Below are 25,538 nucleotides of genomic sequence, written 5' to 3'. Positions count from 1 at the left end.
ATCATTTGTACCTAGATGTCTAAATGGAAAAAAAAACAATGTTCATACCACTTTTGACTCTTCTTTTATTTCTGGAAATTAAGATTTGTGGTATCTTTTTCTTTCAAGAATGGAAACATAGGGCCTGACCTGTGGTGGCGCAGTGGATAAAGTGTCGACCTGGAAATGCTGAGGTCGCCGGTTCGAAACCCTGGGCTTGCCTGGTCAAGGCACATATGGGAGTTGATGCTTCCAGCTCCTCCCCCCCTTCTCTCTCTCTGTCTCTGTCTCTTCTCTCTCCCTCTCTGTCTCTCCTCTCTAAAAATGAATAAAATTAAAACTTAAAAAAAAAAAGAATGGAAACATGTAACTGCAAACTATATTCTTATCCATTAAAATGTAAATATTATTTTACCAGAGTATGGATAGAGAAGTCTTAATGACAAAGCTAATATGGCAACCAATTTCAATATGTATTATTATTATTTTTTTTTCCTGAAGCTGGAAACGGGGAGAGACAGTCAGACAGACTCCCGCATGCGCCTGACCGGGATCCACCCGGCACGCCCACCAGGGGCGATGCTCTGCCCACCAGGGGGCGATGCTCTGCCCCTCCGGGGCGTCGCTCTGCTGCGACCAGAGCCACTCTAGCGCCTGGGGCAGAGGCCAAGGAGCCATCCCCAGCTCCCGGGCCATGTTTGCTCCAATGGAGCCTTGGCTGCGGGAGGGGAAGAGAGAGACAGAGAGGAAGGAGGGGGGGTGGAGAAGCAAATGGGCGCTTCTCCTATGTGCCCTGGTCGGGAATCGAACCCGGGTCCCCCGCACGCCAGGCCGACGCTCTACCGCTAAGCCAACGAGCCAGGGCCAATATGTATTATTATTTAGAGGAGTTTTTTAAGAAATTGATTCAGTATACTTCTCAATTTATGAATATCAACTATTCATTATAGATAAAGACCATATGGTAATATACATCCAGAAAGTAAATTAGCTGCTTTGAATTATTAATATTTAATTAAGTAATTGTAAACCCTTTAACGTTTTAAGGTAAACTGGTTTTATTAATGTTAACAAGGTTTAAAAGAAGAGAATGTTTAATATTATAAACTTGGAAGGTACAGGAGTTTTATTTCAATCTTTTCTTCACAACTGTTTTTTTTCTCTCACTAATGGATATTTTTAAAAACAATTTAATAATTCCTAAACTTCTAGTTTCAAACACTTGACAGGATTTTGCAACTTAAGTTTGCTAGATCTTCTAATTCTGTACATTTCTTATTGCTATCAGTCTTATTCCCTGTCAGCCCCTGAATATTAAAAAATAAATAAATAAATTCAAGGTGACAAAAAGCTGTCACTCATTTTACCACTAAACTACAGAAAATTAATTTTATGAATCTGGCTCACTTTGAAAGAATATTTATTAATGCTAAACATCAGAGATCCAGTGACAGAAATATTGTCTGGACTACAAAAAGAATAAAAATGCCACTTGAATTGCCCTGAAAAGCATTCAAATTCGTCAACATGGCTTACTTACTCTTATAGTCTGAAGTCTAGTTCTCAAAACAACTAAAAATGAAATGATATTTGTATTTGCAGGGAAATGACCTTCAGTAATAAAAGGTATTAAAATATTTCACAATTACAAAACACAGCCTGGTTAACTTTTGAACAAAATAACATCTGGAAGAAGGCATAGCTATTTTTTGAAACTATTCTGCACTTTTTTGTGTTTAAATGTTCAAGAAAAAAATAAGTTACACAGAATTGCAAATGCCAAATTTAAATTAACTCCTATAATTTCTCTATTTTAAGAATGTTCTATAATATCATTCATTTTTAATGTGCCAAAAATAAGGCTTTCCAAAATATGAAAATTAATTTTAAAAAATTGTTAATTTTATTACTTTGATTCATTTTATAGGGTAGTAAAAACAAAACCTCTCAAAAACACTTAAATGTTACTGATACCATCATTATAAGCACATTTTTTCCATGATCCAACCTAAATAGCTATAGTTTTCTCCAAATAGGGGAAAATATGTGTATAGACTTAATTGTGGAATCTGGATGAAATAAATGTTTACATCACATTTTAAAAATTTATATTATTCACCCTTTACACCTCTGTGCCAGTGTGGCTTCTACATTAAATGAAAATAATATTAGTTCAAAATGGAATAACAGGAAGTTTAATATTTTTTTTCTTGGACACAATGTTCATTTTCATGAGCAATAATTACAAATGTTGAAGATTTAAGTGTGAAAAATTTCAAAGTCTCAGTATGTTAATATCACTCAATGTTCTCAATATATACAAACAAATTATAGATACAATTAGTTATTAAGCTATAATACAATGTATGAACACCTTCTCCTTCTCTAACCATACTGATATAAGGATAAAGTAATATATCCCTGTTGCTATTCAAGCCAAAAAAAAAAGATGCTTTAAAATATAAATCTTTAAAGATAGTTTCAAAAATAAAGTTCAAATATTGCACAAAATAATTTAACTGCAAATATTACTATATACTATAAAACAATTTTTAAAATTCTTGAACTCTACAATAAATTCTGCTTTCTAATTCTGAGACTTTATTGAAAGTCTACTTTTAGTTATTAAATGTTACATTCAGTTTTATAGGAATGTAATTTTCAGAGGTTAACCTAGCCTTTGTCTTAAAAGTTCATCTATTTGAGTCTTATACATATTTTTTACATCTTCAAGATCTAATCGAAGTTCTTCTGCTTCTTCTGCTTTTTCTCCATACATCTGTAGAATAGTGTTGTATCTTTGGTCCAAATCCTACAAAATATATGTTTACAATTTGTAAAATACTGTACAGAACACCTTGATTATATTATCATAAACAAATCACTAATAAACACATTATAATCTAAATTAAAGTATATGCCCTGGTGTTGGCCTGGTATGTGTAAAGTCCCGGGTTTGATTCCTCATCAGGGCATATAGGAGAAGCAACCATCTGCTTCTCCACCCTTCTCTCTGCTCTCTCTCTTCCCCTCCCACAGCCATGGCTCTCGAGCACATAGGCCTGGGTGCTGAGGATGGCTCCATGAAGCCTCTGTCTCAGGCGCTAAAAATAGCTTGGTTGCAAGCATGGCCCCAGATGGGCAAAGTTTCAGCCCCAGATGGGGGTTGCTGGTGGATCCCGGTCAGGGCACATGCAGGAGTCTATCTATCTCCCCTCCTTTCACTTGGAAAAGAAGAAGAAAAAAAAGAGTATATAGTCAGCTCTTAGAAAAATTAAACTCATACTGCAGTATGTTGAAATAAATTAAAAAGGAATTAAAAAAAAAAGCAAAAACCAAGCCATCAAGTTGACCATATCTCTCAACTAAATCTACAATTTCCCCATATATAGCCGAATCAGTGTTTTATCCCATTAATTTAAGCACATTTGATGAAATTTTAATATCTTTGGTTCATTGTGGTTTAAGCATTACATGGCATTGACCTCAAAGGAAAAAGTAAAAAAAACCCATTTCATATATGGCTTAACAGTGACTACTGATATACCAAATATGCTAATTGTGATATATATAATATCAATAAAATAATACTAAGATCATAAAAAGGGTATTAAAATTAGCCTTGCCCAATAAAATCTAGTTATTTTCCTATATGGGATTAAACATGATTGTGAAAAATACTTTGAATGTATAATGAATGCGAAAGGCAAGATAAAAGATTTACCTTTAAAGTTCTTTACCAAAATACTAATATTCTAATTTTCAAAGAAATCATTAACATATATATGTGGTTGAAACATATATTCATTAACTGGATTAAAATATTTTAGATTCATCCTTAAGTGAAGAATACTTACCCTTAACTGAGTTCGAAGTTTGGGTATCTCCTTCACTTTCTCTTCAAGCTCATCATTTTGATTTGTTAATTTAACTAGCTCTTCAGCCATTATCGAGCGTGTTTTTTCTAGATTGCCAATTTCTAGCTGAGAAACATTACCAGAAAGTCATTTAAATCAACACATAGCTTGTTAAATGTTCCTACTAGTATGAACATATTTATTTAATGTGTTATTTTTTAAGAAATATATTAACATATAACCATGAGGTGGCTCTTTCTTAAGTAAAAGAAAACAGTAGCAAAAAAAGGGTTTTGACTTTCTTCAGAGGTAATACCATTGACAGGACTTACTATGAAAGATCTAATGAACTGAAGAGAATTCAATCATCTGTCTGGCTTATGCAACCCTGTATTTTTCTCTAATCTAATGAAATACCATATATTTTAGTTATTCTAAATTACTACAAAAACCCAAAGAAATAAAGCCATACTCTACTGTATCTCCAAGTGTACAGATCACATTACCAGACTACCAGAGAAATTCATTTGGGGCCCTCAAGTACAGCATGCCAGGTTACATAAAATAAGCATTAAGATTATTCTAATCGATTTTTCCCAATTCAAGATCTTCTTTAATAAAGTAGTATTTTGAACATACTGAAATCATACAATGGGAATAAAAGAGCAAAGTTTTACTTCTGAGTGTATCAAGTTTAACACAAACTACATTAAACATTTTAACATGTCTTGTTACATTATTTTTTAAAGCAAGATATGATGGGCAAGTACTCCCTTCCCGCTTTTGATGTTTCCTTTCATGTGCACAATGTTCCAGTTCTAACCTCTCCCATCACCTTTACTCAGTCCTCAAGGGGAGTTGGAGCAACTTACCTAAATCCGGCAATAGGTATTTTTCAACGTAACAACTTCCCTTTTGTAATGTTTGGAAAAGCTGCTGGCAAAGACCTCTCTCCTCCCAGATGCCTAGGTCTTTCCTGGCAGGCCACAACCCCTGGGGAGGCCTGCTCCTGCTCCTGCTCCAGCCCAGCATTTGCTGTGACAGAGTTAAGTAAGCCTCCCTGGTTCTGGCAATAGGCAGGCTCATTTGGCTCTTGTCCTTGATAATTTCTACAACTAGCCCTTAATCATTAATAGATATGATACATTTTGGGCTTCAAGTGCCACAGGGGGTCCTCGGGTTACGACACAGTTCTGTTCCTACAACAGTGACGTCACCCCAATTTTGGTGTAAGTCGAAACACCCTTGCCAAAGTCACTTACCTGTCCTAACACAGTTGTAAAATCATAATCTAGAACATAAAACACAGCTAAGCCACAGAAAAAGGAAAAGCACATAAACCTACTGTACTGTACACTGTACAGCAGGAGTCCCCAAACTTTTTACACTGGGAGCCAGTTCCCTGTCCCTCAGACCGTTGGAGGGCCGGACTATAAAAAAAAAACTATGAACAAATCCCTATGCACACTGCACATATGTTATTTTAAAGTAAAAAACAAAACGTGAACAAATACAATATTTAAAATAAAGAACAAGTAAATTTAAATCAACAAACTGACCAGTATTTCAATGGGAACTATGCTCCTCTCACTGACCACCAATGAAAGAAGTGCCCCTTCCGGAAGTGCAGTGGGGGCCAGATAAATGGCCTCAGGGGGCCGCATGCAGCCGGCGGGCCATAGTTTGGGGACCCCTGCTGTACAGCATATTCTTCCACTGTGCAACCAAACTCGTTCGCCCATGTAGTCTATAAGTATGACTCTAATGGCGTAAGCTGAAACACTCACATCTCAATTGTTTTAAGTTTTCGTGGGAATGAGCATCGTAAACCAAAACATCGTATATTGATACTGTTGTAACCCAAAGACCCCCTGTACTTCATTTTATTTCTCAATTTGCTCAGAATTCAGATAGATATAAAGAGTGCTACTTATTGGCCCTCAAAATTTCATTTACTTCTATAGCATATTTAATTTTCCCAATACCTGTAAATGAGTAATTTCTCCTTCTCTTAGCTTTAGCTGAGACTGCAGATTTTCGATAATGCTGGATCCTGCCCCCATCCTTACAGCATCATAAAGGTTGCTTCCATTTGCTGATACAGACATTGGTCCAAGTGAGTGATCATGAGGCTCATTCTGCATTATTTAAGAAAGCACAGTTATTCAGTTGTTATAGATTGTGTTCCACTATAAGGTTCAAACAAATTATTCTGTCAGTTCTTGCTTTACAATGTCTACGACCTTCTCAAAGGCAGAAAACCATCTCTAGTTCTTCACTTTCACAAATATTCAGAAGAATTGCTTGTGGAACAGCAAGATCATGGTGACAGGCTAACTCTTATTGCCACATTTCCTTTATTATTGTTCAGTTTAGGAACTAAGCATATGTAAAAAATAAAACATCACCTGAGACAGGAAAGATGTTTGTAGCCCTGCCATCTCAACTCCACTTATTGAACTTGATCGTGACATTGTGGGAGTGCTAGAAACAGAAAATGGCTTCCGCTCCTTAAGAAATAAGAAAAAAATTCAGTTCACATTAAAGAGCAAAATGAAAAATAAAAAAACCAAACTTTTCTAGGATTAATGCAACAAAGATTCATTCTAACTTCCTTGTAAAATGTTCCAGATATAACTTCGAAAGTCTTATCCTTGCAAGGCACAAAATTTTATAGTTTAAAAGTATAAAGCCCTGGCCGGTTGGCTCAGCGGTAGAGCGTCGGCCTGGCGTGCGGGGGACCCGGGTTCGATTCCCGGCCAGGGCACATAGGAGAAGCACCCATTTGCTTCTCCACCCCCACCCCCTCCTTCCTCTCTGTCTCTCTCTTCCCCTCCCGCAGCCAAGGCTCCATTGGAGCAAGGATGGCCTGGGCGCTGGGGATGGCTCCTTGGCCTCTGCCCCAGGCGCTAGAGTGGCTCTGGTCGTGGCAGAGCGATGCGCTGGAGGGGCAGAGCATCGCCCCCTGGTGGGCAGAGCGTCGCCCCTGGTGGGCGTGCCGGGTAGATCCCGGTCGGGCGCATGCGGGAGTCTGTATGACTGTCTCTCCCTGTTTCCAGCCTAAGAAAAATACAAAAAAAAAAGTATAAATAGCCTGACCAGGCGGTGGCGCAGCTGATAAAGCGTTGGACTGGGATGCGGAAGACTCAGGTTCGAGACCCTGAGGTCACCAGCTAGAGCGAGGGCTCATCCGGTTTGAGCAAAAGCTCACCAGCTTGAGCCCAAGGTCACTGGCTTGAACAAGGGGTTACTCGGTCTGCTGAAGGCCCGCGGTCAAGGCATGTATGAGAAAGCAATCAATGAACTAAGGTGTCACAACGAAAAACTAATGATTGATGCTTCCCGTCTCTCCGTTCCTATCTGTCTGTCCCTGTCTATCCCTCTCTCTGACTCTCTCTTTGTGAAAAAAAAAAAAAAAAAGTATAAATAGATTTGGTCAAATCATTTCTGGACCCATGTACATTACAATATAATTAGGTTTGTTTTAAATGGAATGAGAATGTTCTTGTTGAAACAATTATATTAACTCACCTCTTCCTATTATGTAACATAATACCAACGAAACCTATTTGTTTAGAATAAGATTACCAATGAATTTTATAAATCATAAAAAAGTTCTAGTTTATCCATTTAATTTTTAGTGTATTCTTTTTAAGTTCCAAATAAATTCAAAAGGCAATGTCAATGTATACATAGGTAATTTTAATATATTATGCTAACTACTGAGTACACACCAATCTTTTATAGTTAACTCACTTTAGAAAAATTACCTTCATTAACCAGAAAGAAAGTGAACAAGTTTTACTTCCAAAGCGCCTACAAGCCAAATGAAGTGCATTAATTTCAGTGAGAGACCACCAAATTCATTTAAAAAGAGGTTCTATAATTCAAATCCTAGAAATCATAGATCTCTTTGAATAAGTTCCAATTCCTTTAGATTCACTGTGAACATGACACTAATTACATTACTAGAGTTCAACATCCTACTGATTTTAAACATAAGAAATGTTATTTTAAAAAGTGTAAAATTACAAAACAATTAATGATTAATCACAAGAGATACTAACTGGTTACATCAAAAGCAAAAGAAGACAAAATACAATACCTTTTCTTTTATTGCTTCTTGAGAAAAAATTGCTTTCTTCCTTTCTTGTTCAACTTTCATTTTCTCCATTTCTAATTGACTATTCAAAAATGTCTAATGGAGAGAAATACATTTAGATTATTCCTATCACCATAAGTCAGTCTCAAAGTGAAGAGCATAAAGTATAAACTCCTATTTGTTTTCCGACTAACGACCCAGTTCCAAAAGCAAGAAGCTCACTCACTTTATCTTGTCATCTCATGAGTTTGCTACCACCCCCACTATCCTCTAAATAGAAGCACTACAAGGTCAACACTAACAGAAATACCTTTTCTTTTCTTGTCTCTTCAAGTGTTCTTACATATTCATCTTTCAGGTTTTCTAATTCAACCTGGAACCTATTAAGCCAGAGGAAATGAAACAAAACAAAAAAAGTACAAACTATTAAAAACACACTACTTTATTAATTCCAGTTATATATTTAGTAGTCATTTTTATTATTAAATTGATTTTCCAATTGTTTTCCCAGATGACCTGGGTTTTACTCAGAAGCCCAATGACACTTTTGTGCACTTAATTTATTGGCACTTTAAGATTTCATTTAAAAAGACTTTCTAAAGAGAATTTTGAATATGACCATTCTATAGTATGTTCAGTTTCTGCAAAAGTTTTAGAGGATTCTATAAAAATATTTGCAAAATTTCATATACTTTATAAATCATTTTTACTTGACAACTTGTTTTAAAAGTAAAATTTCCAAGAAAGAACTGAGGGTAAAAACACATTAATCATAGCCTTGATATAATTTCAGATAGATGGATTTCACAGCCTGTATTTCCAATGAACCAGGACATTTACTTAGAAAGAGCGAAACACAGCTAACTCCAGTAAATGGTCTCCAAACTATTTTGTGGTTACAGGCTCCTTTATCATATCTGATTAAAGGAATGAAATCTTTACCCTAGCAAAGATGTACAGAATATGCCACACAATTTCAAGAATGCATGTAAGATTCAATGAATCCCAGTACTATATCCTGCCAAATATATCTTATATATTTTTAGTTGTCAGTGACATGAAGCCAAAAGCCAACAGTATATATTTTTAAGTGCTTTAAAATGTCATAAGCAGTCTGGCCTGTAGTGGCACAGTGGATAAGTGTGTCAACCTGGAATGCTGAGGTCACTAGTTCAAAACCCTAGGCTTGCCTAGTCAAGGCACATACAACAGCAATCAATGAACAGCTAAAGTGAAACAACTATGAATTGATACTTCTCCCCCCATCCCCCTGTAAAATAAATAAATAAAATATTTTTTAAAAGTCATAAAGCTACCAAAACTGGACACTCAAGAAATATGCTCACCTATTATTTTCATCCTCCAGTTTTCTTAGCCTATTTTTTTCTGATTCTAGCTGGGCCTGAAATCTACTGTTTTCCTGTCTTAAGAGAGAATTCTGTGACTCCAAAGCAGACAGCTGAATTTTGTTGGCTAGGAGTTCTTCTGTAGCTGCATGTTCTCTTTCAACCGCTGCTGCCAACAAGGTCTGAGATTCACCTGAACAGAGGATAAAAAAAGAAAAATCACAGATACATATACCCAAGATACCAAGATACCAGTCAGTTCTGACTTTCAATGATGCAATAGCTACTACACTTAAATCTGTAACTGCTTAGTGCCTAGGGCAGGACTGCTACAGTGACAAAAAAAAAACACAACAATTTCATTTCTATCTGCTTATCATTTTTCCCCTAAATCTTTTTATTTGAAAGTGGAATTGTGTATTAAAAGAACAATTGAGCCTGACCAGGTGCTGGTGCAGGGGATAGAACGTAGGACTGGGATATGGAGGACCCAGGTTCAAGACCCCGAGGTCACTAGCTTGAGCACGAGCTCATCTGGTTTGAGCAAAGCTCACCAGCTTGGACCCAAGGTTGTTAGCTCAAGCAAGGGGTTACTCGGTCTGCTGAAGGCCCACGATCAAGGCACATATGAGAAATCAATCAATTAACAACTAAGGAGCCACAAAGAATTGATGTTTCTCATCTCTCCCTTCCTGTCTGTCTGTCCCTATCTGTCCCTCTCTCTGACTCTCTCTGCCACAAAAAACAAACAAACAAAATACAAAAAAACAAACGAAAAGAACAGTTGATTGCCCTGGCCGGATAGCTTAGTTGGTTAGACCACTGTCCCAAAGCACAGAGGTTGCCGGTTTGATCCCCAGTCAGGGCATATATAGAAACAGATTTTCCTGTTTCTTTTCTGCTCTTTCCCTTCCTCTCTCTAAAACCAATAAAATAAGCATTAAAAATAAAAGAGCAGTTGCAAGAAATGGTGCTGGAGCAACTGGACATCTATAGGCCAAAAAGAAAAAAAAATTCTCAAACTAAACTTCACATTGTATATAAAAATTAACTCAAAATGGATAATAAAGTATAAAAATTTTATGAAAAAAAGAAATATGCCCTAGCTGGCTGGCTCACGTGGTGGAGCACTGTCCTGCAGTGCAGAGGTCACTCGGCTGGAGCACTGTCCTGCAGTGCAGAGGTCACTCGGCTGGAGCACTGTCCTGCAGTGCAGAGGTGGCTGGTTCGGGCCTTGGCCGGGCACATACAGAAACAGATTGATGCTTCTGTCTCCCCCTTACCCCCCTTCCTCTCTCTGGATTCAATAAAAAAAGATTAAAAAAAATAGAAAAAAAAAAAAGACAAAAAAAAAGGCAACAGAGAACATTAAAAAAAAAAAAGAAGAAATATTCAGTATCCAAGAAAAGGCAAAGTGTACTTAGATTTGACACTAAAAGCATGAGCCATAAAAATAAAAACTGATATTCCCAGACAACGAAAGGAATTAACACCAAACCAGTATTATAAGAAATGTAAAAGGACTTCTTAAAAAAGAATTTTTAAGCCTGACCAGGCGGTGGCGCAGTGGATAGAGCATCGGACTGGGACGCAGAGAACCCAGGTTTGAGACCCCGAGGTCGCCAGCTTGAGTGTGGGCTCATCTGACTTGAGCAAGGCTCACCAGCTTGAGCCCAAAGTCGCTGACTCAAGCAAGGGGTCACTCGGTTTGCAGTAGACCCGCCCCCCCCCCTCCATCAAAAGCAATCAATGAACTACTAAGGAGCCGCAATGAAGAACTGATGCTTCTCATCTCTCTCCCTTCCTGTCTGTCTGTCCCTATCTGTCCTTCTCTCTGACTCTCTCTGTCTCTGTTACAAAAAAATAATAATTTTTTAATTAAAAATATGAATGAGAAAATATTGCAATAAAAATTTCTCACCCTGGCCGGTTGGCTCAGCGGTAGAGCGTCGGCCTGGCCTGCGGAGGACCCAGATTCGATTCCCGGCCAGGGCACACAGGAGAAGCGCCCATTTGCTTCTCCACCCCCGCCCCCTCCTTCCTCTCTGTCTCTCTCTTCCCCTCCCGCATCCAAGGCTCCACTGAAGCAAAGATGGCCCGGGCGCTGGGGATGGCTCCTTGGCCTCTGCCCCAGGCGCTAGAGTGGCTCTGGTCGCAGCAGAGCGCCGCCCCGGAGGGGCAGAGCATCGCCCCCTGGTAGGCAGAGCGTCGCCCCTGGTGGGCGTGCCGGGTGGATCCTGGTTGGGAGCATGGAGTCTGTCTGACTGTCTCTCCCCGTTTCCAGCTTCAGAAAAATACAAAAAAATATATAAATTTCTCACCAACAAAGAGTAATGCATAATAGCAGCAATCAACCAACACTAAAGCTAGCAAAAAGGTTCAAAGGCAGAAGTAGGAAAAGCATATATAATTACAACAGTAAACTAAAGGATTTAAACACAAACACACACACACAAGAAGTAAAAAATGACAAAAACATAAATGTGGAGGGGTGAGTAAAAATAGTAATGACTTGAGAACATGTTTGAACTTAAGTGACCATTAACTTAAAATAGACTGTTATAATCATAACTTGGTAAAGATGAAGCACATGAAAAACACAAACCAAATTCCACAGGAGCTATACAAGAAATAAAGAGAAAAGAATCCAAACACAACACTACAGAAAGTCATCTACAAGAGAAAAAAATATAAGGAACAGAGAGCACCACAAAATGAATCAGAAAACAATTAATAAAATAGCAATATCTACATGCCTATCAGTAATTAATTTAAATGGATAAAATAGATGCAGTAGGTATATATAGGAATATTACTCAATCACAAAAAAAGAATAAAATCTTACCAGCTGCAACAACATGGATGGATCTAGAGGTTATTATGCTAAGTGAGATAAGTCAGACAAAGACAAATACTATACGATTTCACTTAAATGTGGGACCTAAAAAAACAAGATAAATGAACAAACAAAACAGAAATAGACTCAGATACAAAGAACTGATCGTTGACAGACAGAAGAGGGACTGGAGAGCTGGGTGAAAAGGATGAAGGAATTCAAAAGTACAGGCCCTGACTGGGTAGCTCAGTTGGTTGAAGTGTTGTCCCGATACACCAAGGTTGCAGGTATGATTCCCAATCAGGGCACACACAAGAATCAACCAATGAACCAATGAATGCATAAATAAGTGGAACAACAAATCGATGTTTCTTTCTCTTCATCCCTTCTTCTATCCCTCTAAAATCAATTAAAAAATTTTTTTAAAGTAAAAATTAGCAGTTACAAAATAGTCATGGGGTTATAAAGTACAGCATAGGAAATACAATCAATAACTGTAATAACCAGGTGCCAGGTGGGTGCAAGAATTATCAGGCGATCACTTTATAAGGTATATAAATGCCTAACCACTATGTAGAACATATGAAAAATAGTATCATATTGAATGTTAACTAATTGAAAAAAAATTTTTAAGAAAAATGGATAAAATGGACTTCTTCCAAATTTTAAACTTTTGTTCTGTGTGAACAGGATAAAAAGTCAAGCTACAGACCTGGCGAAAAGAAATGCAAACCACATTATCTAAGACTAGTTATCTAGTATATATAAAGAAGTCTCATGAAAATACTAACAATCCAATTAGAAAATGGGCAAAAGACCTGAACAGACATTTCACTGAAGAGAATATACAAATAGAAAATAAGCACATAAAATGATGTTCAACATCATTAGTCTTCAGGGAAATGCACATTAAAATCCTAACAAGATACCACTACACACCTGCAGGACTAAGTGAAGAACAGGGAGAACACAAACCCTGGCAAAGAGGTGGGGAAACTGGGTCACTCTTATACATACAGCCACTCTGGAAAAGTTTGCCATTTTCTTTAAAAACTAAAAGCTTGGCCCTGGCCAGTTGGCTCAGTGGTAGAGCGTCGGCCTGGCCTGCAGAGGTCCCGGGTTCGATTCCCGGCCAGGGCACACAGGAGAAGTGCCCATCTGCTTCTCCACCCCTCCCCCTCTCCTTCCTCTCTGCCTCTCTCTTCCCCTCCCGCAGCGAGGCTCCATTGGAGCAAAGATGGCCCGGGCGCTGGGGATGGCTTCTTGGCCTCTGCCCCAGGCGCTAGAGTGGCTCTGGTCGTGACAGAGCAACGCCCCGGAGGGGCAGAGCATCGCCCCCTGGTGGGCAGAGCTTCGCCCCTGGTGGGCATGCCAGGTGGATGCCGGTCGGGCACATGCGGGAATCTGTCTGACTGTCTCTCCCCGTTTCCAGCTTCAGAAAAATACAAAAACAAACAAACAAACAAAAAAAAACTAAAAGCTCAACTACCCATGCACATCTGGGCATTTATCCAGAGAAATGAAAATGTATGTTCACACTAAAACTTGTACATGAATGTTCATAGAAGCTTATCTATACAGAAAAAACCTAGACATCCCATATAGGCTTTATCAAGTAAACGAAATGTGGTACATACATACGTACATAAAACAAGACTAATAAAATAACCTAATCAGGCCCTGGCCAGTTGGCTCGGTGATAAGAGTGTCGGCCTGGCATGTGGAAGCCCTGGGTTCAATTCTCAGTCAGGCCACACAGGAGAAGCACCCATCTGCTTCTCCACCCCTCCCCCTCTTGCTTCTCTCTCTTCTCCTCCTGCAGCCATGGCTTGATTGGAATGAGTTGGCCCAGGTGCTGAGGATGGCTCCCCGGCCTCCACCTCAGGCACTAAGAGCTCAGTTGCTGAGCAATGGAGCAATGCCCCAGATGGGCTTGCCGGGTGGATCCTGGTCCGGGAGCATGCAGGAGTCTGTCTCTCAATCTCCCCTCCTCTCACTGAATATAAAAATACAACAACAACAAAACCTAATCACTTGCACACTTAAAAACAGGAATGAATCTCCAAAGAATTATGCTGAGAGAAAAAGCCAATCACAAAATGTCACATATTACACAATTCTATCCATATAGAATTTTGAAATTCCAAAATTTTTGAAATACGGGACAGATGAGCGGTTGCCCAGGATTTGGGACAGGGGAGGAGGGCCACAAAGGTGGTCAGTGTGGTTATAAAAGGGCAACATGAGGAATCTTCGGTATTGGAATTATTCAATATCTTGACTGTAGTGATGAATACATGAACCCACACAAGTAGTAAAATTGTGAAGAAAATTAATACACACACAGACACACACAAATGAGTACCAATGAAACTGGAAAAATCTGAGTAAGATCAGTAAATTATCAATGTCAATACCCTGGTTGTAATATTATAATTTTGTAAAACATTAATATTTGGAGATGCTGATATATGAAAGTACTATTTCTTATAACTGCATGTATAGCTACAATTACCTGAACAAAAGTTTTTGTTTTTTAAAAAAAAGACAAGATTAGCGGGTAAGATTCTGAGATTTAGCCAAGACAAGAATGTTTTGTATTTTTCCCCCACTGAAGTAGATCTAATATTTCTATAATACATGTAATACTTCATTCCACACTGCATCGACGGTCCTATTACTAGCACTATCCAATATGTTTGTTCTGTGGCTTCACCTATATTCCTCAATACCACATCATTGAGACTATGCAGACTCCAGTTTATTTTTTATTTTTTAACCTTACCTTTCGATTTTAGAGTGAAAGAAAGGGGAGAGAAAGACAAAGAGAAAGAGAAACATTGACTTATTGTTCCACTCATTATTTATGCATTTAGTGGTTGATTCTTGTACGTTCCCTTACTGGGGACTGAACCCACAATCTTTGCCTATTGGGATGACACTCTAACTGACTTAGCTACCTGGCCAGGGCCTGTAGACTCCAGTTTAAAAATCACAATAAGGACAACTCCTAGCCTTCACTTATTACTAAATAAACATTTGTGTCAGAAGGTGTCATTTTCAGATAGCTCACATTTCATGACAAATTGATCTCAAAAACTGTCAGAGATAAATGATGGGCCTAAAATTTATATATATAAGTTAAACAATATATGAAGGTTCATCTAGTTCAGGAATTTTCTTTTTAAGCAGGTAAATAATTTTTCAGACAAAACCCTAAATGGAACTCAAGCCAGACAAAGCAGGCGCTGCTCTCATTAAAGCCCCTGCCGGGAGCCCGGCCCCTTACTGGGAGCTTCCCTCCAGTGACAGCCAGCCCTGAGACACATGCTAAAGACCGTTGGAAAGCCACTAACCTAGCTCCCCCTCAGGATTTCCAGTGAGAGTCCAGAACAGGGAAGTGACTTGCTCCAGATGATCTGGCTGGATGATCGTAAACAAAACAAAAGAGAGCCCTGAGCCCAGGCCTCCCCACCCCCACTCAGGTCTGCTTTCATCACTATCCCGTGCTGTCTCTCAGGTTACATGCATTTGTCATAAAACTGCTAGCTTCTGGGATATCTAACATATGCATATACACCTGTCTCTGTTTGAATCAACGTCTCGAAAAAATAATTTTCTTTTTATTAACAGCACAGAGGGCAAACGGGGGCATTTTTACAAAGAAGCAGTATATGAAATCCTAAGACTCCACAGCATCTGAACACTAGTATAACCTGGATTCTCCTTAGATCTAGCTCTGCTCTTGGAGTTCTGCCTCTGACTAAAACCATATCTGGCCTCTACTTTCCACGCTATTATAGACAAGCTAGAAAAAGGTCAGACCTAGCAACGAACAATGGAAAAACTGAGTGCAGTAGTCTGTAAAGGTGAATGAAACCGACATGAAAGGGTTTTAGACAGTATCTGATACACTGTTAGGGAAAACAAGTGGTCTGAGAGACAAGATGTCAGAAAGTAAATGTAAAACAGAAGAGGTAAAAAATCAACAAGTCAGATAAAATATAACTATGGAAGCAAGCAAATTTCAATTACAGACCATTATGGACTCCATAAACAAGATGAAAGGGCTTCTCCATTGAGCTTAAGAACTAAAGCAGTTACCCAGCCTATCAGAGAGATTCTTCTCTAACTTCTCCCACGACGATGTCTGGGACCCTAGTGTTGCTTGCAAATTTTCTATCTGCCGAAGCAATGGTCTTGTTGTTGATGAAACACTTTGACTCAGTTCCTGGTTCCGATTCTCCGCTTCCTGGAGTCTCTGAATCATGAAATTTTTAAATTATTACCACTGACAGCAGTAAAAGCAGCAAAAACACTAGAAAAAAATTTATTAAAGATTTCTGGAAAAAAATATTTCTCCAAGATAGAATTACCTTTATAAATTAAATTATCTTCTAATTATTCAATCCTTGAGTTAAGCTGCATAAGTTAGTATCTAAATAAGTGCTTCTTTACAACACACTAAGATAAAGATAGCCTTTGAGCATCTTAAGGTAAAAATGGGTTATCATCCAAACCTCCCTGAAGTTGCTCCTCACCTATATATTTCTATTTATAAAAACAGAAAGTTCAATCTGAGCTGCATTTTCTCTTCCTCTTACCATGCACGTTCACTGACTGAAAACTGATACAGTAATATAAAACTGGGCTCTGATTATCTGCCTCACAGTAATCAGACTGACAATAATTAATAAACCAGCTACTACAAATGAAAAACAATACTGAACACACAATCTGTCATAATAAAATTGTTTTCTAAAAAACAGAATTAGGGCTTTTCTTATATATTTTTAATGTTCCAACTCGGATTTTATTGGCATAAGCCACAAAAAAACAGCAAATAATAGGCATGGTAGGAACCCTCTCAATTCCATGAACTTTACCCCACTGAGTCATTTTTTATTTCTAAGAAAATACATCTTGGATGTGTGTTTAGGAAAACTGTGACAGCACCTGCTGGAGTTCACTGATCTCATGGCGTAAGTAGTCCTCTTTGCTGGCAGCCGCTTGCTCTGCACCTTGCAGGGCTAGCCTCAGGTCCCCCACCTGTATGTGGAGAAGCAATGTACTGTAACAGTATCAAACACTGTCCATAACTTCCTAAGGACATATTCTGAGTTGTGTGAACTTACTGTTCATGCATAATACTCTATACTATCCAATGAGCTTTTACATAGGAGTATCCGTTCCCTTTCATCAAACAATTCCAAAACTGTACATATGTTCAGTATGTACTAAGGAAAGTACTCTATTAGGAACTTTTTTAAAAAAGGATATAAATATGTACAAGACATAGCCACTGCCCCACAAGATAGGAGACGATGCATCCACAAATGTCTGCAGTATAGATAGAATGCGACATCTACAAGCTATGAAAGCAAGTCCTGAGAATTCATTCTATGGGAGCAGATCTCTGTGAACACAGATATGTTCCCCACACTGTCACCTAGATTAGCAACAACACACAAAACATGAAATATTCTATATATCCATCAGGAGTAATCTATTTTTGCAAATCTTAATACAACATGAATATACCCATTACAAACTATAATGATAAATGTAAAAAAACATGTAAAAATGTATGAATTAATCTTAAATGAAAAAAAATATAAAACATAACATCAAGTATAAAAATACATACAGGGAAATAATACACAAAATTGAGAGTATTCATAAAGATGATTTTATGAATAGTAGTGCCCTACACTCTCGATCTCCCATTCCCCCAATTTTTCATTACTGTTCTAGTATATTTTTAATTTAAAACATTCATAATTCTCTGTCCCAGTGATACAGTAGCAAAAACATAAAAAATATATGAACCATGGCGTGAACCTTGTTATGAACCCAACTATCTATCAATAAGAAGTGACTGAATACAATGAAGCATTATAACTGTAAAAAGATATTTTTTAAAAAGATCTGTTAAAAAAAAATAAAAAAAAAACCCTCTATGTTCTACTATGAAATAATCACCAAGATAATTTATTTTATAGACAAAGCAAGCTGTAAAACAGAATAAACTATACACGCACACGCACACACAGATGTATATATATACACATATACGTATACTTTATATATATATATATTTTATCTTTATATGTTTTTTTCTTTTTATTCTCCTTGTCTCCTGACCTTTCGTGGGTGTATCCTCAGCCTAGGATACACCTTCCCAATCTTGGCAAGATGGTTGGGATTTTTGTTATTTTTCTTTAGGTCTCAGTTTCCATGCTGCCATTTTATTTATTTATATATATACATTTATATATATACAGTATATATATATATACTGCTCACAAAAATTAGCGGATATTTTATGGCTTCATATTCCTTTTGAAATATCCCCCAGTTTTTGTGAGTAGTATACATACACACATATACAAATATGCCATATATATACACACATATATACATATATATACACATATATACACACACACATATATATATACATATATATAAAGATATAAATTTCAGTCATTTGAAATTTGTTGGAACTTGCTTCATAGCACCATATGGTCAGTTTTTAAAAATTTGCAGGTTTTTGGTACAGTGGAGTATTTATGCATGTTGAATCCAACTTTCTGCTTCTCTTATTTTTTATATCCTTGCTGATTTTTTTTGTGTGGGGTCTATTGGTTCTGAAAGAAGTATGCTTTATCCTTGAATGAGAAAGGTTAGTTAAATCTCCTATAATTGTAACCAAACAGGAACAGGGCCCAGAGTGCATCTGCCTTGGGCGGGCCAGTAGTGTGTGGGTTCTTGACTTTGTATAGGGAAGATTTCCCAGCACAGGTGCAGGTGATTTTGAGAGTACCTTTACCACAGCTGGAGACAGTGAAACAAGGAAGGGAGGGCGCTTAGAAGAAGCAACAAGAGCCTGACCAGGCAATGGCGCAGTGGATAGAGCATCAGACTGGGACACGGAGGACCCAGATTCGAAACCCCAAAGGTCACTGGCTTGAGCGCAGGCTCACCAGATTGAGCGTGGGGTTGCTGGCTTGAACGTGGGATCATAAGCATGACCCCAAGGTTGCTGGCTTGAGCCCAAGGTCGCTGGTTTGAACAAGCACCTCTCACTTTGCTGTAGCCACCCCCCAGTCCCGTCAAGGCACATATGAGAAAGCAGTCAATGAACAAGTAAGGTGCCGTAACAAAGAACTGATGCTTCTCATCTCTATCCCTTCCTGCCTATCTGTGCTTATCTGTCCCTCTCTCTGTCACAAAAAAAAAAAGCAGCAGCAGCAACAAGAGGGGCTGCTGTGTCTCACTGAGAAATAAAGCCACAGTGACAGAAGTGAGCCAAGGTGAGGCTGCTGTCAGCTCACTGGAAAGTCAGAGGAAAGGGGGCCTTGGTGACAGGCTCAGGGGGTTAGCCTGGGACTAGCAGCCATTGCTCCCCTGGTTGCAAGTCTTCTTGGGGATCTTCAGAGTTGAGGAGATGCATGCTTGTTGGGGAAGAAGAGGGGGAAGAAAAGGCGTGGGCATGCTCCCGGGACGGAAGTGCTAATAGCAAACAGTATTTTATGAAGAAGGATGAGTGAAATACATACAACTATGGAAGTGTATGTGAATATAGCTCTAAGTAAATGTATACAAAATGTATATTTTCTTACATTTACAACTAGAAACATTAAAAAAATGAAGTACCAATGAAATGGTTACTTCTAGGCAAATAAAAGAAACAAGGAGGGCTCAGTTAGAAAAAATATTGTCTCAGTATTTTTGTTATATAGCTCTCCCTTTTAAATCATATAAATGCTTAACACATTCATGCAAAATTAAATCAAAAGTGCATTGGGTCAATGAGGAAATAACAGTCTTTTTTTTAAAAATAGTGCCAGGAAACTGGATATCCACATGCAAAAAACTAAATGTGAGAGTTAAGACTATGACACCCAAAACACAAGCAACAACAACAAAAAATAGGGTAGTGGGACTGAATAAAAATTAAAAAACGTTTGGCCCTGGCCCGGTAGCTCAGTTGGTTAGAGCACTGTCCTGATACGCCAAGTTTGTGGGTTCAACATCTGGTCAGAACACATACAAAGATCAACCAATGAATACCTAAATAAGTGGAACAACAGAATGATGTCTCTCTCTCTCTCCCTCCCTTCCTCTCAAATCAATAACTAAAAAAGTTTTTATGAAATTGAAAAACTTTTGTCTAATCGGTGATGGCACAGTGGATAAAATTATTGATCTGGGATGCTGAGGTCCCAGGTTCAAAACTCCAAGGTCACTCACTGGTTTGAGCACAGGCTCATTCAGCTGGAGTACACACTCACCAGTTAGAATGCGGGGTTGCTGGCCTGAGCATGGGATCACCGACATGACCCCATGGTCACTGGCTTGAGCCCAAAGGTCACTGGCTTGAGCCCAAGGTGACTGGCTTTGAGCAAAGGGTCAATAGCTCAGCTTGACCTGCCCCTGCCCATGAAAGCGCATATGAGAAGCAATCAACAAACAATTAAAAAGTGCCACAACTATGAGTTGATGCTTCTAGTCTCTCTCCTTTCCTGTCTGTCTCAATGATGCTCAAAAAAAAAAAAAAAAATTAAAAACTTCTGTGCACCCAAAGACACTATCAAGAAAGTGAAAGAGAACTTTCACTTGAAGAAAACAGTGGGAGAAAATATGTGCAAATCCTACATCTGATATGGGTCTATTATGTAGGAGTAACTGCTCACAAAATTTAGGGGATATTTACTATGAAGAGATAAAAAAAAACACTTGATTTTTTTTATTAAAGAATAACATCAGAAAAGCAAACAAGAAGTCAAAGAAAGTTGTTCAATTATGCAAATAAGATGCAAAACCAACTTTTATTTCATTGGTAAAAATGCACTATACTAAAGGCTGAAAGTACTGGATTATCTGCACGTTCCCTGATCCCCTAATTTTTGTGAGCAGTACATAAAGAATAATAAAAAGACAACCCAATTAAAGAATGGGCAAAGGATATAAATATCTGAATAAATTTCTCCAAAGAGGATCCATGATGGCCAATAAGCACTAAAAAAGATGCTCAACATCATTAGTCACTGAGGAAATGTCAATCAACACTGCATTCAGATACTACTTCGTTCCCAATAAAGGGCTACACTGAAAAAATAGAATTTTATTATTGTGAATTTCAGACTTATTTGAGATTATAAAGGCTAAGGACCCTATTACTAAAGAAATACACATGTACACATATATAGTAAACACTGCATGTAATTTAAAGAGAATCTGAGTAGCTTCATGGGCCTCAGATGGAGGAGGAATCCCTAAATTTGTCAGATTTTGTTTTATAGACTCATCAGTTGATGTATATTTTTTACATTTTGTTAATATAAAAAAATCCTGCTTTAAACTTTCATTGACAATTTTTAGTGTGAATATATATTTTAAATTCCCTTACCTATGTACCCTCCACTCATACGGTAACTGTATATGAGTGGTAACGGTGTATGAGGAGCATGCACTCCTGGCTGGTTAGTTCAGTCAGTTAGGAGAGTCATCCCAAAAGGACAGGGTTGTGGGTTCAATACCAGGGTCAGGGCACACTTGGGAAGTAACTAATGAATGCGTGACTGAGTGGAATAACAAATAAATGCTTCCCTCCCCCGCCCCTCTCTCTCCTTTCCTATCTCCCTATCTAAAAAAGAACATTACCAGCAAACCCTGGCTGGACAGCTCAGCTGGCTGGAGCATCGTCCCGGAGCACTGAGGTTGCCAGTGCAATTCCCTGGCCAGGGCACATACAGAAACAGCTCGATGTTCCTGTCTCTCTCTCTCTCTCTCAAGAATTAAAAAGACTAACAAATACAGGAAAGGATGTAGAGAAATTAAAACCTTTATACATTGCTGGTAGGAATGTAAACTGATGCAGCTGTTGCAGAAAAATATGGCAATTTATTAAAAATGTTAAATATACAGTTACCATATGAGTGGAGGGTACATAGTTAAGGGAATTTAAAATATATGTTCACACTAAAAATTGTCAATGAAAGTTTAAAGCAGGATTTTTTTCATATTAACAAAATGTAAAAAATATACATCAACTGATGAGTCTATAAAACAAAATCTGACAAATTTAGGGATTCCTCCTCCATCCTCCTGAGTAGCCCATGAAGCTACTCAGATTCTCTTTAAATTATATGCAATGTTTACTATATATGTGTACATGTGTATTTCTTTAGTAGTAGGGTCCTTAGCCTTTATAATCTCAAATAAGTCTGAAATTCACAGTAATTAAGCAGTACTGCTATAAGCATTACTTTCAACAACAGTTTAAAAGCACAGTATTAAGTTTGCCCAACAGGATCATAAAAGGAAATGTAATACGTGTACCACTGAATAAGGTTCAACTCAAATTAACTAATAAGTTCTTTAATTTGCAGAAACACAAAGATTAAAGACGAATTTAGTTAATCATCCACTGCTTACCTGAATGGCTAATGCTTCTTGCTGCTGATGGGCTTCCTCTTGGACCTTCTCTAGTGCTGCAGAAAGTTCTTCCTTAGCTTTCATTTCATGACGCAGAGCAGCTTCCTGTGCCTCACTATCCTTTGCAGCATTGGCTTTGTGAAGATCAGTAAGTTCTCTTTAAAAAATTAGATTGATAAATCTTATTTAAAATAACAGACATGGCCAAAGTCATGAAATTTCCATGTAGATTTATTTCCAGGAGCTCTGCAGCATGAGGGGAAGTTCAGCATATAATAGTGACGGCAGGAAGAACTCTCTGCTGCACTTGCTTTGAAGGGTTGTAAGTTCATTTACAGTTAAGTTTACAGATAACAGAAAAAGATTTCTTCAACATCTGCAGTTAGCTGATTTTAAATGAGTAGAATATTTATTAATTCTCTTACTTGTATGCACTGTCAAGAGCAGCCTGAATACTCCGGTTCTTTTCTTCAAGTTCATCCTTGTCCACCTGAAGTCGGCCAAGATCCTTCTCTTGGCATTCGACTACAGAATTCAGTTTTTTAATATTTTCTCTATGCTGTTTCTCAACTTCTTCTTTGCCATCAAGAACCTATATATTATAAAACAGGCAAAAGTATTCTTTAATAAATAACACCATGATAAATAACTATATCAGGAATCTCAAGAGTGATAACAATGAATAATCATCTTAACATTTGTTTATTAAATTGAAAAAAACCCACCTACATGATATACCCCAATAAATCATTCCAAATGTTTTATAAACCATAGCCAATTGTTAATAAAGTAATAACAATTTATATGTAAAGAATGATTAACATTCACCTGTTTTAAATGTTGCAACTCTTCTTCTAGCTCTTTAACATTTTTCTTCAGCTTTGCAATAATATTTTCATTTTCTTTGTCTTTAGCTCTTAATTTCTTAATGATGTTAGAACTATTCAGCTGCTGTTTTGAAAGTTTTTCTCCTGGCAATAGCAAGAGAGTTTAAATTCAAATAATGATTTCCTAAGAATCTAAATAAAGTGTTTACCTGATTGGTGACATAAAATGATAGATTTAATCACAATACTGTTACCACCAATGTTAAGCTAATGGACAAGGATCATCAATGAATGCTAAAATTATTAGGTGCAAGGATGGTAGAGAATAGGATACAGTCTTAAAGAAGCACTCCCACATATTACTTAGGCGTTACAGAGGGAAAGATGTACTTTTAAGACAAAAAAACTGGCAGTCAGCACCGTAACCAAACATTCAGTTTCGGCATCAACAATAGTGGTATAGCCTGACAATATGCGGCTACTGAAGTGATAAAGCAACAGGTGCACAATATCATGTAATGTTTCTTACAGAAACATTCTTCAATGTTATGAAGAGAGAGCTATCCTAGATTAATAGAAGACTATAAATGAATGAATGAATGCTGAATGAATGAATGAATGCCAAATGTAATGTAGAAACTTTGATTAGATCTTTGAACAGGACAAGTAACGAGCAATAAAGGTCATTTTTAGAGACAGCTGGGGGTAAATGATAAAATATATGCTGGAACACACTTCTGAATTTTCTTATTATGATTATGATGTACATATAAAGAAAATTACTTGCTCTTGGGAGATGCAGAGTGAAGAATTTAGGAGTGGATTACAAATTCAATGCAATCCCATCAAAATTTGAAAGGTATTTATCACAAAAAAATTTTTAAATCCTAAAATTTATATAAAACCACACAAGACCTCAAATAACAAAAGCAATCCTGGGCAAGAACAAAGCTACAGGGATCATATTTCCTAACTTCAAAACATATTATAGGCCCTGGCTGGTTGGCTCAGTGGTAAAGCATCAGCCCGGCATGTGCAAGTCCCAGGTTCGATCCCTGACCAGGGCAGACAAGAGAAGAGACCATCTGCTTCTCTACCCTTTCCCCCTGTCACTCTCTTCCCCTCCTGTAGCCAGGGCTCCATTGGAGCAAAGTTGGCCCAGGTGCTGAGGATGGCTCCATGGCCTCTACCTCAAGCACTGGAATGGCTCCGGTTGCAACAAAGCAATGCCCGGATGGGCAGAGCATCGCCCCCTGGTGGGCATGCCAGGTGGATCCTGGTTGGGCACATGTGAGAGTCTCTCTGCCTTCCTGCTTCTCACTTCAGAAAAATACCCCCCCAAAAAAACAAAATAAAAAAACACTAACATATTACAAAGCTACAGTAATCAAAACAGCATGGTAATGGCATAAAAACAGATGTATATAAGAGACTGCAAGCTGACAAAGTCCTCACAGTTTAAGGCTAAGTTCTTCCCCTCGTCTCCATGTTAGCTGTGAAGCTGAGTGTTTCTACTCGTCCCATCCCCCCACCTCACTTGCTTAAATTGCTAAAGGCAACTTACCCTTCCTCTCACCCTTTGTTCTGATGTTGGTTGATTTCAGTTATACATGATGGGGGGATTCCTCTTTACACTTAAAATCAGGGGTCCCCAAACTTTTTACAGAGGGGGCCAGTTCACTGTCCCTCAGACCATTGGAGGGCCAGACTATAAAAAAAACTATGAACCAATTCCTATGGACACTGCACATATCTTATTTTAAAGTAAAAAAACAAAACAGGAACAAATACAATATTTAAAATAAAGAACGAGTAAATTTAAATCCACAAACTGACCAGTATTTCAAAGGGAACTATGCTCCTCTCACTGACCACCAATGAAAGAGGTGCCCCTTCTGGAAGTGCGGCGGGGGGCTGGATAAATGGCCTCAGGGGGCTGTGTGCGGCCGGTGGGCTGTAGTTTGGGGACCCCTGCTTTAAATGGATTCCTGTTTATGCCTTAAGAGAATTCCTGTTTATACCTCAGATGTGTGACTTTATATCGGAGACTTCCTTATTTGCAAAAGGCTCTGCATTATATAATAAAGCGGACCAGAGGCCTTGCTTTGCTCTAGATTGCCATCAGCTTGCCGAGACCTCCCAATTCCA

The 25,538-nt window shown here is 38.1% G+C and overlaps 1 protein-coding gene across 2 annotated transcripts in view; it reads right to left on the bottom strand.

Annotated features, from left to right (window-relative positions):
• Nucleotides 1-2,151: 2,151 nt before the first annotated feature.
• TMF1 (TATA element modulatory factor 1) overlaps nucleotides 2,152-25,538 on the bottom strand; it is a 36,765-nt gene continuing 13,378 nt past the window's right edge. For both annotated transcript variants that reach the window (XM_066350820.1, XM_066350821.1), the window contains 12 exons: nucleotides 23,392-23,534; nucleotides 22,989-23,155; nucleotides 22,564-22,720; nucleotides 17,077-17,169; nucleotides 16,225-16,381; nucleotides 9,285-9,477; nucleotides 8,249-8,318; nucleotides 7,942-8,034; nucleotides 6,245-6,346; nucleotides 5,822-5,974; nucleotides 3,837-3,962; nucleotides 2,152-2,791 (listed from right to left, as the gene is read on the bottom strand). In XM_066350820.1, coding sequence (XP_066206917.1) covers nucleotides 2,648-2,791; nucleotides 3,837-3,962; nucleotides 5,822-5,974; nucleotides 6,245-6,346; nucleotides 7,942-8,034; nucleotides 8,249-8,318; nucleotides 9,285-9,477; nucleotides 16,225-16,381; nucleotides 17,077-17,169; nucleotides 22,564-22,720; nucleotides 22,989-23,155; nucleotides 23,392-23,534 — 1,598 coding nt within the window. In that variant the 3' untranslated portion in view covers nucleotides 2,152-2,647. The remainder of the gene's footprint in view (nucleotides 2,792-3,836; nucleotides 3,963-5,821; nucleotides 5,975-6,244; nucleotides 6,347-7,941; nucleotides 8,035-8,248; nucleotides 8,319-9,284; nucleotides 9,478-16,224; nucleotides 16,382-17,076; nucleotides 17,170-22,563; nucleotides 22,721-22,988; nucleotides 23,156-23,391; nucleotides 23,535-25,538) is intronic.

The sequence above is a fragment of the Saccopteryx leptura genome, chromosome 10 (assembly GCF_036850995.1).
Source record: "Saccopteryx leptura isolate mSacLep1 chromosome 10, mSacLep1_pri_phased_curated, whole genome shotgun sequence".
Taxonomy (NCBI): Eukaryota; Metazoa; Chordata; class Mammalia; order Chiroptera; family Emballonuridae; genus Saccopteryx; species Saccopteryx leptura.
Note: the sequence above shows the minus strand (reverse complement) of the source record. Positions and strands in the feature narration are given on the sequence as shown.